This window comes from Oncorhynchus gorbuscha, linkage group LG13 (assembly GCF_021184085.1).
Source record: "Oncorhynchus gorbuscha isolate QuinsamMale2020 ecotype Even-year linkage group LG13, OgorEven_v1.0, whole genome shotgun sequence".
Classification (NCBI taxonomy): Eukaryota; Metazoa; Chordata; class Actinopteri; order Salmoniformes; family Salmonidae; genus Oncorhynchus; species Oncorhynchus gorbuscha.
The window spans coordinates 28,018,717-28,036,469 of NC_060185.1; the positions used below are offsets into that span (position 1 = coordinate 28,018,717).

Sequence of the window (17,753 nt, forward strand, 5' to 3'; positions counted from 1 at the left end):
ACATTACTGTGCTGACTGGGAGAGCTAACTGGTGGGCTCCACGCTGCCTCACCAAACCATAGCTGTGTCTGGAGGTGTGGCCCCACACGTCCCACCATTCCCTGTGTGTTGCACTACATGTATTTCTGTCCCCATACTGCTGTTTTACAGTTCCTCATCTGGAGGTTGTTTGCCCAGAGTAAACAATGCTTTGTCTGGTATAGACATCAATCTGGTGTCCTCTGCGGACGGCCCAGTCGTTTGCTTACGGCCAGTGGCCCAGATTTTTATAATTCCTTTCGGTAAGCATTTTCAGTTTTCTGCAGACCACCTGTTTTTGGAGTCAGCATGTGGGCTGCTTTTGTAATCAGGCTAGTAGTGAACGTCCCATGAGCCACAGACTGTATGTCAACCCTACTACACCAGAGGGGTATTGACAAGCAGGTCTGCGCTCCTTAGTAGAGAACAATAAGGAAAGCTGTGGCGGGGGAGGAGAGTTCTATGATGTAGGTGAGACTCTGTGGCGCTCTCACGTCGAGTCGAGCCTCAGTGATGCAGGCACAGTCAAATCAGAGGCACATGTGCTCTGCTCTGGCTCCCCAAGGAAGGGGGGGTTGGGGCTGGGGTTGGGGCTCAGGCTGTGGTTGGTTGGGAGTTGGGTGTTTGTAACAGCTGGATGGCTTAGCTTTTTTTAACCAGGTAGGCCAGTGGAGAACAAGTTCTCATTTACAACTGCTACCTGGCTCCTTCTCTCTCTTTCTTCATATCTGCATATTTTGGATGGAGTGAGTGGCCTGGCCTGGCAATCTCCAGACTGAGTGTTGCTAATAACAGTTACTGTGGGCACCTGGAGGAGTCCCAAGGGCCCATCCTATTGAGAACTTGTCTTTGACACCGTTCACTTCTACCACTAAAGAGCTGCTGGGACACAGTCCACTGGCAGTTTCTCATAAAACCACATTAAGAGGTCTCTCTACATGCTCCTGCCTCAACACTCAGACCTCAGACTCCAGTGTGTTTTTATGGGAACCTCTGAGGAATAAATTACAAATAGTGAGTAAATAACAACATTCTTTTAGAAAGCCTAATTTCTTTCGTCATGTTTACTCACGGCAAGAGGAACACAATGTTAAGTCCAGTCATTCTTTGACAGTGTGAGTCACATCTACTCAATGTTTTGCCTATACCTGCATTTGGATGAGTGTGTGAGTGAGTGTAAGGGTATGTACGCTTCCGTGCATATTTTCCATGAGTTGCTGTTATCTGTTACACATCATTTGATCAGCACACACACAGCTATATCTCTCTGAAGTGTTGCATTGCATCACAAAACACCTCTATTGAGATAGAGGAGAAAGAAGAAGTAACCAGACGTTTGATATGTTTTACAAACACTAATTTCAACTCGAAAACAACAACGATCCCTCCAAAATAGAGGGTAATTCAACTACAGTATTTGTCCTCCAACCATTTTCTAAGGGGGCCACAGTCATTTTCGGGCACACTAAAGGCACACAGGAAAGCTGTGAGAAACACATTAGTGATTGTAAAAACACCAGAGGAATGTATGGCACGCAACAGGAAAACAATGTGGTCTGCAGTGAATTTATTTATCCACTATCTGTCTCCCATGCTTTAGAATGAGCAGAGCGCATTAAGCTGTGTGATGTAGAATTGTATCCATGGCTCATAGTGTTTGTGTGCGTAGAATGTCACAAAGAGAACTGTTGAATGAATGAATATTCCATTAATATGACGGATTCCCCCTACTTTCAGGCGGTATCGCTTCCCGCCATATTTCAGAATGGTGTCAGGAAACTGTACTCACGGAATGTTGCAGTTTAGACAAAAGGGGGCCAGGCATGGTGGGTTTGTTAGAAGAATGCAAGCGAGCGAGTAAACTGTTTGTCAGATATTTTGTGTGTTTGCTTTAACGCCTAAACAGTTCCCCCAGAGCATCCCCTGTGTGTTTACAGCAAGGCTGGGGCCAGGGAGAGCTGCTACATGCCGCTAATCTCACACCACCTGCTCTGCTCTCTAGCATGTACTCTAACAGCTAGCCAGAGCCCTGGTTAACTCACAAACAACATAGAACAGACTTCTCCTGCTTTTATCCCTTGTTCCTTGCCTTGGTTGGATTGGCGGGTTGTGAAATGCTGAAATGTGCTGTAGGTGTTTTTCATAGAGAGTTGGGGCATTGCACAATCTGTGTATGTAGTTTTGCAGAGTGAGACATTTTGTAACCCAGTCGTTACTTCTATTTTGAAGGCGCATAAAACCATCTGGTCTTTCTCTATGATTGAAGCATTGAGTGTATGATCGTGAGCAGCATATATGGTGACCATGAGCCATTAGTAAGAGCTTTGTCTCGGTTTTATCCCTTCTGCAGAAAGCAGGGAATTTCCACCAGCATTCAAGAGAAATACACTCCACCAGGCATAGCCAGCGATCAATTGAAAAAGGCAGCTAATGTCATCACGCAAGAACTAAGACTGGTAAACAATATGGACTTAATGCACTTACTACACATCAGAAACTAATGTGATTTCAAAGATAAAGAGAGAGAAAGAGAGAAGAGCAGCAATGGAGCATTAGTCTCTGGTAGCATCAGAGTGGTGTTCCTTGAGAGCTATGTGCTTGTGTTGTAAAGAGAGACAGACAGACTGAAGAGTAGTTTCAGGTCTGGTCAACAGTAGTAGTAGTTAATGCTCTGGTCAACAGTAATAGTAGTAACAGGTCTGGTCAACTAGTCTAACTAGTCGCTATACTAGTAGTTATGGGTCTGGTCAACAGTAGTGGTAGCTATACTAGTAGTTATGGGTCTGGTCAACAATAGTAGTAGTTATGGGTCTGGTCAGCAGTAGTAGTAGTTGCTGGTCTGGTAAACAGTAGTAGTAGTTATAGTAGTAGTTATGGGTCTGGTCAACAATAGTAGTAGTTATAGTAGTAGTTATGGGTCTGGTCAGCAGTAGTAGTAGTTATAGTAGTAGTTATTAGTCTCTTCAACAGTAGTAGTAGTTATAGTAGTAGTTATGAGTCTGGTCAACAGTAGTAGTAGTTATAGTAGTAGTTATGGGTCTGGTCAACAATAGTAGTAGTTATAGTAGTAGTTATGGGTCTGGTCAACAATAGTAGTAGTTATAGTAGTAGTTATGGGTCTGGTCAATAGTAGTAGTTATAGTAGTAGTTCAGGGACTGGTCAACAGTAGTAGTAGTTATAGTAGTAGTTAAGAGTCTGGTCAACAGTAGTAGTAGTTATGGGTCTGGTCAACAATAGTAGTAGCTCTACTAGTAGTTATGGGTCTGGTCAACAGTAGTAGTAGTTATAGTAGTAGTTATGGGTCTGGTCAACAGTAGTAGTTATAGTAGTAGTTATGGGTCTGGTCAACAGTAGTAGTAGTTATAGTAGTAGTTATGGGTCTGGTCAACGGTAGTAGTAGTCACAGGTCTGGTCAACAGTAGTAGTATTTTATTACTTTTTAAATTTATTTCACCTTTATTTAACCAGGTAGGCTAGTTGAGAACAAGTTCTCATTTGCAGCTGCAACCTGGCCAAGATAAAGCAAAGCAGTTCGACACATAAAACAACACGGAGTTACACCTGGAGTAAACAAACATATAATCAATAATACAGTAGTAAAAGTATCTATACAGCATGTGCAAATGAGGTAGGATAAGGGGGGTAAGGCAATAAATAGGCCATGGTGGTAAAGTAATTACAATATAGCAACTAAACACTTGAATGGTAGAATGTGCAGAAGATGAATGTGCAGGTAGAGATACTGGGGTGCAAAGGAGCAAGATAAATAAATAAATACATTATTGGGATGAGGTAGATGGATGGGCTATTTACAGATGGGCTATGTACAGGTGCAGTGATTAGTGAGCTGCTCTGATAGCTGGTGCTTAAAGCTAGTGAGGGAGATGAGTCTCCAGCTTTAGTGATTTTTGCAGTTTGTTGCAGTCATTGGCAGCAGAGAACTGGAAGGAGAGGCGGCCAAAGGAAGAATTGACTTTGGGGGTGACCAGTGAGATATACCTACTGCAGCGCGTGCTACGTGTGGGTGCTGTTATGGTGACCAGTGAGCTGAGATAAGGCGGGGCTTTACCTAGCAAAGACTTGTAGATGGCCTGGAGCCAGTGGGTTTGGCGACAAGTATGAAGCAAGGCCCAGCCAACGAGAGCATACAGGTCGTAGTGGTTGGTTGTATATGGGGCTTTGGTGACAAAACGGATGGCACTGTGATAGACTGCATCCAATTTGCTGAGTAGGGTGTTGGAGGCTATTTTGTAAATGACATCTCCAAAGTTGAGGATCGGTAGGATGGTCAGTTTTACGAGGGTATGTTTGGCAGCATGGGTGAAGGATGCTTGGTTGAAAAATAGGAAGCCAATTCTAGATTTAATTTTGGATTGGAGATGTTTAATGTGAGTCTGGAAGGAGAGTTTACAGTCTAACCAGACACCTAGGTATTTGTAGTTGTCCACATATTCTAAGTCAAAACCGTCCAGAGTAGTGATGCTGGACGGGCGGGCAGGTGCGGGCAGCGATGGGTTGAAGAGCATTTTATTGATTTATTTCACCTTTATTTAACCAGGTAGGCAAGTTCTCATTTACAATTGCGACCTGGCCAAGATAAAGCAAAGCAGTTCGACAGATACAACGACACAGAGTTACACATGGAGTAAAACAAACATACAGTCAATTATACAGTATAAACAAGTCTATATACAATGTGAGCAAATGAGGTGAGAAGGGAGGTAAAGGCAAAAAAAGGCCATGGTGGCAAAGTAAATACAATATAGCAAGTAAAACACTGGAATGGTAGTTTTGCAATGGAAGAATGTGCAAAGTAGAAATAAAAATAATGGGGTGCAAAGGAGCAAAATAAATAACTAAATTAAATACAGTTGGGAAAGAGGTAGTTGTTTGGGCTAAATTATAGGTGGGCTATGTACAGGTGCAGTAATCTGTGAGCTGCTCTGACAGTTGGTGCTTAAAGCTAGTGAGGGAGCATGCATTTAGTTTTACTTGCATTTAAGAGCCGTTGGAGGCCACAGAAGGAGAGTTGTATGGCATTGAAGCTCGTCTGGAGGTTTGTTAACACAGTGTCCAAAGAAGGGCCAGAAGTATACAGAATGGTGTCGTCTGCGTAGAGGTGGATCAAAGAATCACCAGTAGCAAGAGCGACATCATTGATGTATACAGAGAAGAGAGTCGTCCCAAGAATTGGACCCTGTTGCACCCTCATAGAGACTGCCAGAAGTCCGGACAACAGGCCCTCCGATTTGAGACACTGAACTATATCTGAGAAGCAGTTGGTGAACCAGGCAAAGACCTGAGAAAGGCAGGGTAGGATAGATATAGGTCTGTAGCAGTTTGGGTCTAGGGTGTCTCCCCCTTTGAAGAGGGGGATGACCGCGGCAGCTTTCCAATCTATGGGAATCTCAGACGATACGAAAGAGAGGTTGAACAGGCTGGAAATAGGGGCTGGTAATTTCAGCAGATCATTTTTGAAAGAGAGGGTCCAGAATGTCTAGCTCGGTCCAGATTTTGCAGCTAGTAGTTACGGGTCTGTTTCAACAGTAGTAGTAGTTCCGTGTCTGGTCAACAGTAGGAGTAGTTACTGGTCTGGTCAACAGTAGTAGTAGTTACTGGTCTGGTCAACAGTAGTAGTAGTAGTTACTGGTCTGGTCAACAGTAGTAGTAGTAGTTACGGGTCTGGTCAACAGTAGTAGTAGTAACAGGTCTGGTCAACATTAGTAGTAGTTACGGGTCTGGTCAACAGTAATAGTAGTTATAGGTCTGGTCAACAGTATCTAAGAATAGCAACCGTGTTTCAACAGGATGAAATGGATGGCTAGATGACTGGGGGGGATAGCCCCAGCCTGTGACCTCAGAGCAGCGCCTGGGCTGGCCGTCATCTGGCCCTGGCCCACTGTCGGTCCTGCTGTAACTCATCTGGCCCTGGCCCACTGTCGGTCCTGCTGTAACTCATCTGGCCCTGGCCCACTGTCGGTCCTGCTGTAACTCATCTGGCCCTGGCCCACTGTCGGTCCTGCTGTAAATCATCTGGCCCTAGTCCACTGTCGGTCCTGCTGTAACTCATCTGGCCCTGGCCCACTGTCGGTCCTGCTGTAACTCATCTGGCCCTAGTCCACTGTCGGTCCTGCTGTAACTCATCTGGCCCTGGCCCACTGTCGGTCCTGCTGTAACTCATCTGGCCCTGGCCCACTGTCGGTCCTGCTGTAAATCATCTGGCCCTGGCCCACTGTCGGTCCTGCTGGCCCTCATCTGGCCCTGGCCCACTGTCGGTCCTGCTGTAACTCATCTGGCCCTAGTCCACTGTCGGTCCTGCTGTAACTCATCTGGCCCTGGTCCACTGTCGGTCCTGCTGTAACTCATCTGGCCCTGGTCCACTGTCGGTCCTGCTGGCCCTCATCTGGCCCTGGCCCACTATCGGTCCTGCTGTAACTCATCTGGCCCTGGCCCACTATCGGTCCTGCTGTAACTCATCTGGCCCTAGTCCACTGTCGGTCCTGCTGTAACTCATCTGGCCCTAGTCCACTGTCGGTCCTGCTGTAACTCATCTGGCCCTGGCCCACTGTCGGTCCTGCTGTAACTCATCTGGCCCTGGTCCACTGTCGGTCCTGCTGTAAATCATCTGGCCCTGGCCCACTGTCGGTCCTGCTGTAACTCATCTGGCCCTGGCCCACTGTCGGTCCTGCTGTAACACCACTAATCTAACGGCCCGGCAGCCTCCTCTAGCGAGTGGCAAGCGGCCACTTCTATTCCTGTCTCTGGCCCTGGCCCTCACATGGAATTCCAAATAGCGACAGAACAAGCAGACCTCTCAGGACTTAGAGTGCCCTCTGACCCCCCCCAACCCCACCACTCTGCAGGGCTGAATGGTCTCTCTTTATGTCAGCGGGGTTTATGACCCTGTGCTCCCAGACTGCGACTGATACAAATCTCCATCAAAGCCTCTCTCAGATAGCAGCGTCACCTCTGGACAGGGGGTCCCTGAGTTGGCTGGACCCCCTGGTGGTACCCACCACCGCTGCCTAATAAACCATAAAGCCTCAGAGGGATATTTTCGGTAAAGGGGTTAACATGGGTTGGCCCTGAAAGGCCCAACCAGCTCAACCCACCTCTCACCTCTCTCTCTCTCTCTCTCTCTCTCTCCCTCTCTCTCTGGGAAGTGACACCTTAGCCTCAGGAAGTGGACCCAGTCGCATACATAAATACAGCCGTACCACCCACAAAGCGCTGCAGAGAGAGAGAAAGAGAAAGACAGTTGTATTGTCAAGATGTTAATCTCACATTAGACCGAAATAAATCAGCCCTTTATGGCTTTAAAAGCATTTAAAAGCATTGCTGAAATATCGGACAGTCCACTGAATAGCCCCGTAGACCTCCTCTCTTCTTTGATCTCACACCAACTCTGTTTCTCACTCACACACAATGACAGACCTAAATGGACACCCACACATTCATACACACTCAGTCTAGGACTATTTATAGCCACATGATAGCACAGTGCTTCTTTCTCCCATTGTGTCAGTAGAAGTTTCCTGCTCCATGCATGTCGTTGCATCATCTGAAGCAGAGGCAGCGTCGTAGCAGGGGGTTTATGAATGAACACAGCAGTCTCAGCCAGAGGCAGGGAGATGGCACCATTCCCACTCTGATGTCAGACAGAGGGAGCACTCTGAGGCCTCCCTTTTCTTCATTCATTCATCTCCCCCCAGTCAGTCCTGTGATCGACTCACATTACAGCTCAATGACTCATCCTTCCACTCTCCCTCCACTCCACTCCCCTCACCCACTCTAACCCAGCCTGACTTGTCCTGCCCCGCTCCAGCCCCACCATGGTTCCTCAGGGCCATGGCCCCGGCCGCAAATTCCCAATTTCACATCCTCGCTCTGGCGCACAGGTGAAGAAGGCTACTAATTTGGTTTACGTGTGTCTCCCTCCTCCTGTTCCCCGCTGCTAATAGACCTGTTGGCCAGAGGTGTGGACTGGAACCTTTGTCTGCAGGGAAGGTTAGGAGTGGGGGAAGAGGGATGCTTTTCCGGCAGGCACAGCATCTATTCAGTGGGCTTCTCTGGGGACAGATATCGTTGTGGCACTCTGCACACCAACCACTGACTATCAATATATTTTACAGTAAATCTACAGGACATCACTCTCCCGCTGTCTGTCAATGATAATATAGTCCCATTTTACATACCACTTCTTATAAAAAATTGAATGATCCCTATTTTGTCCTAATTGGTAGGCAATAAGACTATTTAGCATAAGCTACATGCAGGCACGGTCCTCCCTCTCTCCACTGTAATCTAAGTTGTGGGTGTCATAGATCACCAACCTTACCCTCCTTCTGTTATAATCACACTACATATTAAACCCAATCACACTATCAGTCCACTAAATGGATGGGTCTTATCCTATGATAGACTACCACTCTGTGTGTGAAGGTGGCTGGCAGATACTTAACGCTCAGTGATACTGACCCTGCCCAACCTGCCCTAATCAGACTCCCAGGCATTGAAACCATATCAGGTCCTCATAATTTAGCAGAGACTCTATACCCAAGCCAGCCTCCCCAGTTATTAGATGTACAGTACATTAGCTATCTTACAGAGAACTGCATGGGTCGTTTAGAGAGGGAGTGAGTATCATTCATGGAATACTGTATGAAATTGAATCATTTGTAATGTGTAAGACAGAATCAAATTCAGTTCAGTCTATAAGAGCTTCATGCACCAGGAAATATCATGTTGAAGTTAAAACATTAATGTTATGTAGTTCAGAAACACTCACAATGGTTAAGCATGTTTCAGCTGGTGGACGTCTGTAAAATATGAACCCCCACCTGCTTACCCAGAGGGAGCTGCGTGTCTTTGATGGGTTTTAAGACAGCTTTAGGCCTGCGAAGCCCAGCGCGGGGATGACGAGAGGGCAGCGCGAGCTGGTTCCAAAGTGCAGACAAACTCCACTCGATCCATGTAAAATAAACTTCAACATTCTCTCCGTCTCTTGTCTTAGATAGATATCAAAGCCCAGGCACAGTCTGACTGAGCAAGCTCCATCTCTTCTCAGCCAGCGAGCGCGCTCCACTAGCGCTATCTAACCCTACGTGGTCAATCAACAACCAGCCGCCACGGTGGAGATGGTTAAGACGACCGTGCAGTCATGGACATCAGGTCTCGTTTTATTTTAATTTCAGAATGGGCCTTGTCTGACAATAGCCTCTTCAGTCTTTTGTAATATGATTCTAAAATACCATAATACTGTAGAAATGCGTAACCTAGCCAATAGAGTTGTTACTGTAATATATAGTATAATCAGGACTTCCAAATGGAGAGAGAGGGAGCATGGAGGCCTAATCGAATCACACACCGGCAGTGTTATGGTTTGCTTCCATTTGGACACTGCATAATTTGGCCTGTCAGCTTCCAGCGGTTAGATAGAGAAAGAGCCTTGGGTTCCAGACGGGCAGCTTTGAGTTACAGTTCCACAGCCCACAGAGGAACGACAGCTGTTGTGCATTCCAGACGAAGTTGGGAACGTCGATGAGCAGTGAAAACACGCATGAACTTCACATCGCCAAGGCCTCCCCTTCGCTGGGCTGGCAGATCAAACCAGGGCAGAGATGCCAGAACATTTATGGCGTCGAGAGACAGCAGAGGGGTGACAAAACATCCCCAGCCTCCCTCCGGGCCTGCTTGTGATCTGGAAGTTTACCTCACACAGCGAGGGGTGATAGAGACAGAGTGACATACAGCCGTGGTAATCATTTATGCCTTTCTTTGTTATGAAATGTGGTGATTTATATATTCATTCACAATAGACTGTCACAGTCATTGTCTGTCTGTCTGTCTGTCTGTCTGTCTGTCTGTCTGTCTGTCTGTCTGTCTGTCTGTCTGTCTGTCTGTCTGTCTGTCTGTCTGTCTGTCTGTCTGTCTGTCTGTCTGTCTGTCTGTCTGTCTGTCTGTCTGTCTGTCTGTCTGTCTGTCTGTCTGTCTGTCTGTCTGTCTGTCTGTCTGTCTGTCTGTCTGTCTGTCTGTCTGTCTGTCTGTCTGTCTGTCTGTCTGTCTGTCTGTCTGTCTGTCTGTCTGTCTGTCTGTCTGTCCTCTTTCCATGTCTTAGTTTGTTCTGTTGCTGTAAAGTAAAGTTTTAGCTCTCTAGTTTAGCGCTCCTGCCCTGGGGGCTTTCCCCCTTCCTCCATCCACCCCTCTGTAGCCTGGTAGAGTCTAATTAGATCAATGCGAGTCATCAGGCACTGTTTAAAGCCATCAAAGAGTGCTCTGTCTCATGCTGGATGCCCACTGGCTGTAAGGGGATAACAGTGGGCCTGTGTGTCCAGGACCACAGAGACACTCACCCTCCACCCACCCCCCTTGACCCCTTACCCCCACCCCCTCCAGCCTGGCAAGGCTTAGGGTGACATCATTGCCTCGTCCCTGACCTCTGGGGGGAAGGGGGCATAAGAGGTCACAGTGATAGGTATCAGCACCACTCTGTGAGTCCTACCCACTGGGTACCCAGTGAGAATGGCTTCTACCTTGTCCATATGTGAGGCATTCATGCAATATTTTGCCAAACAAACAACCCTTTGCTTTGAGGCACTTGGACAACACGGACAGCGGAAGCTGGAGCATGTGTTGTTGGTGTGCACGTGTATGTGACCAAAGCATTTGCGGCAGCTGCCATAGTATAATTGATTCTCTCCCAAGTCGATACACTGTCTGTCTGGACAGGATGTAATTGTTCAGCCAAGTGCTTCATCACGGCGGCTGTGTGTTTGTGTGTGTGTGTGTGTGTGTGTGTGTGTGTGTGTGTGTGTGGCCCTGTGTTCTGTGCGCTGTGAGTCTGACTGCTAGTCTCTCTCTCCTGTGTGACTGACAGATCTGGAGTGTGGAGACGTGCCCCTGCTCACTCCAGGGAGTAAAGAGATGATGTCTCAGGCTCTGAAGGACACGTTCAGCGGCTTCACAAAGGAACAGCAACGACTGGCCATTCCCAAAGGTAAAGCACTTAAACAAGGTCTTACTTTCTCTTTCTGTGTCTTTCTCTTTCTCTTCCTATCTCTCACTTTACATGCATATTTTTTGATTACCCACTGTGACATGTTTCCCTACACACACTCAAATCTAAACCCCTCCTCTCAGTATGACTAAAGATTGCTAAGTGGTGACATTATATACAAAATGACAGATTGAGTGTATTGGTTGTTAGACAGACTGTAGGATTCAGAGAAAGCCGGGGTAGCGAGACAGACAGAAATTATTAATGATGGTTCTTCGATTGAGGCATACCACAGAGCTCACCATTTTGATATTATAGGATGCAGCATGTCTATGTTTGGTTTCCCCAGTCCAGCCCTCCCAGCCACTCTGCAAATAGCTGGGGTTTCACTGTCAGTCTCTTGTTACTATCACCACTTATCTGCACCACCTCACCTCTTACCTCTAATAGCAGAAGTAGCACGTCTAAAATATGAAACTGCTGATGAAAATGAATGTGCTACAGAAATGGCTCTGTGGCCTGATAATACCTCACCTCCATTCTAATTCAGGAGATGGTAGATTAAAACAGAGTGGAGTGGAGGTTTCTTGTCACCATGTATATGACTGTGACCTCAGGTAGCCCTTCAGTGACATGTCCCTCCCTCTCCCCCCATGTCCTCCTCAGACCCCAGGCAGTGGACAGAGAACCACGTGGGAGAGTGGCTAACGTGGACGGTGAACGAGTTTAGCCTGAAGAGCGTGGACTTCCACAAGTTCTGTATGAACGGGGCCAGCATGTGTGCCCTGGGGAAGGAACGCTTCCTGGATCTAGCACCTGACTATGTGGGCGACATCCTCTGGGAACATCTAGAGATGCTTCAAAAAGGTAGGCCCAGGCTGTAGCATGATGTACTACAGTACGCACAATGCTCTGTACAACATACCAATCGGGGGTTGGGCTCAATTAGAATTGAAGGCAGTCAATTCAGGTAGGGATTTTAATAAAAAAATGGAAATTTCAAAAATGTTGATATAAATAGCTTCTACTTTTCAGTTCATTGAGAAATCGCTGAACATAAATGCCCTTTTAAGATTATTGAATGACAATTTTTGTTTACTTCCTGAAATGACTGCCTTCAATTCAAAATTGAGCCCAACCCTGGTATCAATCATAAGCCTCAGAAATGCCTACTGTAGCTATCACATTAGCTGTAGTGTGTGTTGAAGCACAGCATTGGCACTGTAGTCTCTTTGTGCAAAATGGTTTCAAGTGTTAGCGCTGTTAGCATTTACATGGTAATCTGAGATGAAGAGGAAGACCTCCGTTTCCTCCTGGTCATTAATATTTAATCAGCCATACTGGATGCAGTGAGTTTACGACTGTTATAGGATACATTAAATCAATGACAGGGTCAGTGACTGTTGATATCTATTTTTCATGAAGAAGACACAAAGCATTTCCCTGTCAACGGCCTGACCTCCACCTTCCAAGAATCCCACTATACCTCAGACTACTTTGTCAGTAAGTATCACTGAGGAGACTAAATCCTGTGTACGTAGTCTGGCTCTAATGCACTAATGGCTTGTTAATATGTAATATGTTACGTCAATCAATGTCTATACAGAAAGAATGGGGATATGACTCAGCACATTAGGTCCAGTGACCTTTTGTTGTAGCAGGTATACTGAGCTCTCCATTTCCCCTCTCTCTCTCTCTCTCTCGCTCTCTCTCTCTCTCTCTCTCGCTCTCTCCCGCCCCCTCCTTCTCTCTCTCTCTCTCTCTCTCTCTCTCTCTCTCTCTCTCTCTCTCTCTCTCTCTCTCGCGCTCTCTCCCGCCCCCTCCTTCTCTCTCTCTCTTTCTCTCACTCTCTCCCACCCCCTCCTTCTCTCTATCCACCTCCCTCTCTGTCTTTATCTCCCACTCTCTTCCCGTCTCTCTCCCTCCCTCCCTCTTTCTCTCCTCCTCCTTCTCCTGTGTTTCTCCAGGCTATGGCATTGAGCATGCCCAGTGCGTTCCTCCCTCTGAATACTCAGAGCCTGGCTTCATTACAGAGTCCTACCAGACCCTTCACCCAATCAGCTCCGAAGACCTGCTGTCACTCAAGTACGAGAGCGAATACCCAAACGTCATCCTCAGGGACATGCCCCTCAACACACTGCAAGGGGACTACTTCTCAGTCAAGCAGGAGGTGGTCTCCCCCGACAACATGTGTGTGGGCCGCATCAGCAGAGGTGAGGGGTCACAAACAAGACAGTGAAGGAAATGGTTGGAAATAAAGATTTTGTGAAGTGTGGCTGTTACAGTTGCTGTGTATTAGGTGCCCTATCTCAAAGAGGAACAAGTTAACTTGGGTAACTTGGGGTCATTATGTGAGTAGGCCTATAGTCCATGTCTTAGTTGTGCATAAGACTGAGACTCTGATTCAGTCCATACAGTATGAATCTATGATAAGTCATTTCACGGTGTTGACTGTAATTTGAGGTCTAGCTTATTGGGTTGGGTTTGTGAACATCACTGTGTTCATGTGATTTCGCTGACGCCCTCCAATCTTGCCCTGCCACATCACTGGATGTACCACGATAGAAGAAAGGAGGCCCTAAGGCTGGCTTGTGGTTCAAGCAAACCTGTCTCGAGGAGATAATAAGTCAATTGTTTATGTCAGAGTGAAAAGAGAACAAAGCCACACGGTGCGTTAGCGCTGTCTGTCCCTATAGCTTTCATGTAAAACAGCCCAAGCGATGTAAACTTCAAGAACAACCACATTTTTTTCTCTCAATTTTTTTTCTTCTCTTAACCTTGAGGTGGTTCTCAGCAAGGACATAAAGTGACATAAAGTGACAGAGAGTGTCAGAGCGTGGTTTTTCTTTCTCATGAATCGTTCTGTTTACCTGCCACATGCACCACTGTTTGCTTTCCTACTGATAGTTTGGAGAAGAATTAACAACGTGGTTTACATTAATACCAATACAGCGAGGATTTTCTTCTCAAAACCCCCAGTTTAACAAATTAGTAAGGGCTGTCAGGGAGTTTACAGTACACAGGCCCGTCCAGTGGACTGACTGGGCATTCGCCTGCAAGGTATGTCCAGGCCTCGTACATAATAAATCCCAGGGTTTTTGGCAGCACATTGTGCTTTCTAAATGTGGGAAAGTATTTGTGGCACCACCGAAAACCACATGTGGCTTCAATTTGTGCAATTGAAGATTTCAGTATCAGTCGAGGCACTGGGTTATCTTTCATTCTTTAATAGCCCTCAGTTGAAATGCTCCTTTTATCTTTGCCGAGGCCAGAAATAGCAAGGAAATTTGCATTGATCTTCTTCCAATTAGACAAAACCAAATCGCAGTTGCACATGCTAAACTGAGTGTGAAATGAAGGGACCAGGACCATACCATTACATTATACAGAACAAAGAAGCTCAGTGAGAGTGTAATTTACTGCCAATGTCTGTGTATTGCTGCCATAAATATTGTCCTCTGTCAAATCGTAATGTCACTGCTCTAAACTATTTACTTTCAGATAATTCTATTTTCATTCCTTCTCACACTATGAGGCAATAAAACTAACAGATTCTGCTCTCCACCTCTCTGTCTCTCAGGTAAGCTGGGAGGCCAGGACTCGTTTGAGAGCAACGAGAGCTTTGAAAGCTGTGACCGTCTGACCCAGTCCTGGAGCAGCCAGTCCTCCTTCAGCAGTCTGCAGCGCGTCCCATCGTATGACAGCTTCGACTCCGAGGACTACCCCAGCACCCTGCATGGACACAAGCCCAAGGGAACCTTCAAGGACTACGTCAGGGAGTGCTCAGACCTCAGCAAGGACAAACCTGTCATCCCCGCCGCAGCACTGGCAGGATACACAGGTTAGTCGAAATGAATGAAGAAAATACAGGTTACAGTTTGGAAAATGTGCGATCAACTACAATAAATATGGCCAAACGTTCATCCTTCTTACTTCTTACAGGCGTTTTTATGCCACCCAATGGTATACCTACATGTTTACATGTTTGCCAGACAGTTGCAGCTGATGTACATACTGTAGGTGTGCCTCAGTGTAATTGGGTCTCTGTAACTGGCAGCACAGCTTCTGGCTGAGAGCGTTTATATACACACCTCTATAACAGCCTGTGGCACTGCAGCTCCAGAGTCATGCACTCACAGGAAACCAAGACATTTGCTCTCAGCCTCTTCTCTCCATCTCGCCTCGTCTTGCACCTCTGACTTTTTCATCTACACCGTTTAATCTGTGGCCGCATCTCAACCTATTTTCCAGGTCGTCTTGGCAACCTGGGTACAAACACAAAACAAAACCTGCACTTAAAACTAGAGTAGATATATCTGTTCATCTGTTAAGGCCCCTTTCTACCTACAGTGCCTGATGAAAAAGCTACTCTATCTTCTATTCAAACACAAAGAAACACATCTTAGAAGTTTAAAAAAAGATCTAAGGTCTGGCACATTCTATTTTTGTATTCTTTTTATGGCAAGGTTTTCAGTTTGTTTTGTAAAAACATAGTGATTAAAGTTGACATTTTTTCTACTTAAATCCCTATTCAGCATTTTACATTTTGGAAAATGGAAAATCACATGACTTCACACGCAAATTCATGTGTTTTTTCTGTAAGAGAGTTGAATTCTCCATGTTTCAACATAGAGCACCCCTTGATTTTTTCCACATTTTGTTATGTTACAGCCTTATTCTAAAATGGATTAAATATTTTTCCCTCATCAATCTACACACAATATCCCATAATGAAAAGTGAAAACAGGTCAAAAAAATGAATACGTATTTACATAAATATTCAGACCCTTTGCTATGAGACTCAGGTGCATCCTGGTTCCATTGATCATCATTGAGATGCTTGAAAAACTTGATTGGAGTCTACCTGTGGTAAATTCAATTGATTGGACATGATTTGTTGACAGTGCATGTTAGAGCAAAACCAAGCCATGAGGTCGAAGGAATTGTGCGTAGAGCTCCGAGACAGGATTTTGTTGAGGCACAGATCTGGGGAAGGGTACCACAACATTTCTGCAGCATTGAAGGTCCCCAAGAACATAGTGACCTAAATCATTCTTAAATGGAAGAAGTTTCGAACCACCAAGACTCTTCCTAGAGCTGGCCACCCAGTCAAACTGAGCAATCGGGGGAGAAGAGCCTTGGTCAGGGAGGTGACTAAGAACCCGATGGTCACTCTGACAGAACTCCAGAGTTCCACTGTGTAGATGGGAGAACCTTCCAGAAGGACAACCATCTCTGCAGCATTCCACCAATCAGGCCTTTATGGTAGTGGCCATACGGAAACCAATCCTCAGTAAAAGGCACATTAGAGTTTGCCAAAAGGCACCTAAACACTCTCAGACCATGAGAAACAAGATTCTCTGGTCTGATGAAACCATGATTGAATTATTTTGCCTGAATGCCAAGAGTCACGTCTGGAGTAAACCTGGCACCATCCCTACAGTGAAGCATTGTGGTGGCAGCATCATGCTGTGGGGATGTTTTTCAGCGGCAGGGACTGGGAGACTAGTCAGGATCGAGAGAAATATGAACGGAGCAAAGTACAGAGAGATCCTTGATGAAAACCTGCTCCAGAGCGCTCAAGACCTCAGACTGGTGCGAAGGTTCACCTGCCAACAGGACAACGACCCAAAGCACACAGCCAAGACAACACAGGAGTGGCTTCGGGACAAATCTCTGAATGACCTTGAGTGGCCCAGCCAGAGCCTGGACTTGAACCTGATCGAACATCCCTGGAAAGACCTGAAAATAGCTGTGCGGCGACACTCCACAGGAACTTTAGAGAAGATTGGGACAGACCAAATACAGGTGTAACAAGCTTGTAGCGTCATACCCAAGCAACTCGAGGTTGTAATCGCTGCCAAAGGTGCTTCAACAAAGTACTGAGTGAAAGGTCTGAATACTTATGTAAATTTGATATTTCCAAAAATGTCCAAAAATTTGACTTAGCTATGTCATTACAAGGTATTGTGTGTAGACTGTGAGGATTTTTAAATATATAAAAAAACATTTTTGAATAAGGCTGTAACGTAACAAAATGTGGAAAAAGTCAACTGGTCTGAATACTTTCGAAATCCACTCTATACATCTATGGAGACTGAGAAGCAATTTAAGGGGAAATTGTCTCTCAATATCTTTAATGCACTAGACACACTAGTTACAATGTCTCCTATTCTCTATCTAGTCTTTGGGGACTTTCTCCCCTCTGTGTTAAATTGCAGTCACAAGGTTGCTAGTAGAGGAGAGGGGTAATACCAGAACACACAGTGTTCGTCACTGACAATGTATACTTCATATTGCATTACTCATTGCCTACAATTGGCATCTCATGGTAATTTGTAATCTGCAAAGTTGTCTATACTAATCAATTATGTCAATTTCTTCATTCATGCGTTCATCTTTGGGTCATAATTGCATACCTACAGAGACGTACATTAGATGTACATTAGACATTTAAGATCAAATGAAAGACAGGTATAAAACATTGGCATGCCCTAATTGAAGGCTTTTACATGGCTACAGTATGCATTTGTAATATAATGTCAGCTAGTGGTACAGATGTAGAATCTTCATTTGATCCAACCCGTTGCAGGATAACTTTCCTGCAATGGTTTAAAAAGTCTTCTGAAGTTTGCAATTGCCACTGACATTTCAGACTTGATTTTCCCTTGCGAAAAATGGTTTAATAATCCACATAATATTTAAATTTCCTGTTGCTGCAGGATTATTTTCCTGCTG

The 17,753-nt window shown here is 45.6% G+C and overlaps 1 protein-coding gene across 6 annotated transcripts in view; it reads left to right on the forward strand.

The window, feature by feature from the left end:
• Positions 1 to 17,753, forward strand: part of LOC123992655 (protein C-ets-1) — a 50,499-nt gene that overhangs the window by 24,601 nt on the left and 8,145 nt on the right. For 2 of the 6 annotated variants that reach the window (XM_046293993.1, XM_046293994.1), the window contains 5 exons: positions 10,896 to 11,015; positions 11,682 to 11,882; positions 12,441 to 12,518; positions 12,983 to 13,228; positions 14,596 to 14,856. In XM_046293993.1, the coding sequence (XP_046149949.1) occupies positions 10,896 to 11,015; positions 11,682 to 11,882; positions 12,441 to 12,518; positions 12,983 to 13,228; positions 14,596 to 14,856 (906 nt within the window). Of the gene's footprint in view, positions 1 to 6,401; positions 7,918 to 9,032; positions 9,191 to 9,213; positions 9,777 to 10,895; positions 11,016 to 11,681; positions 11,883 to 12,440; positions 12,519 to 12,982; positions 13,229 to 14,595; positions 14,857 to 17,753 lie in introns of those variants that run through there. The other 4 variants (XM_046293997.1, XM_046293995.1, XM_046293996.1 and 1 more) reach the window with 4 other exon arrangements.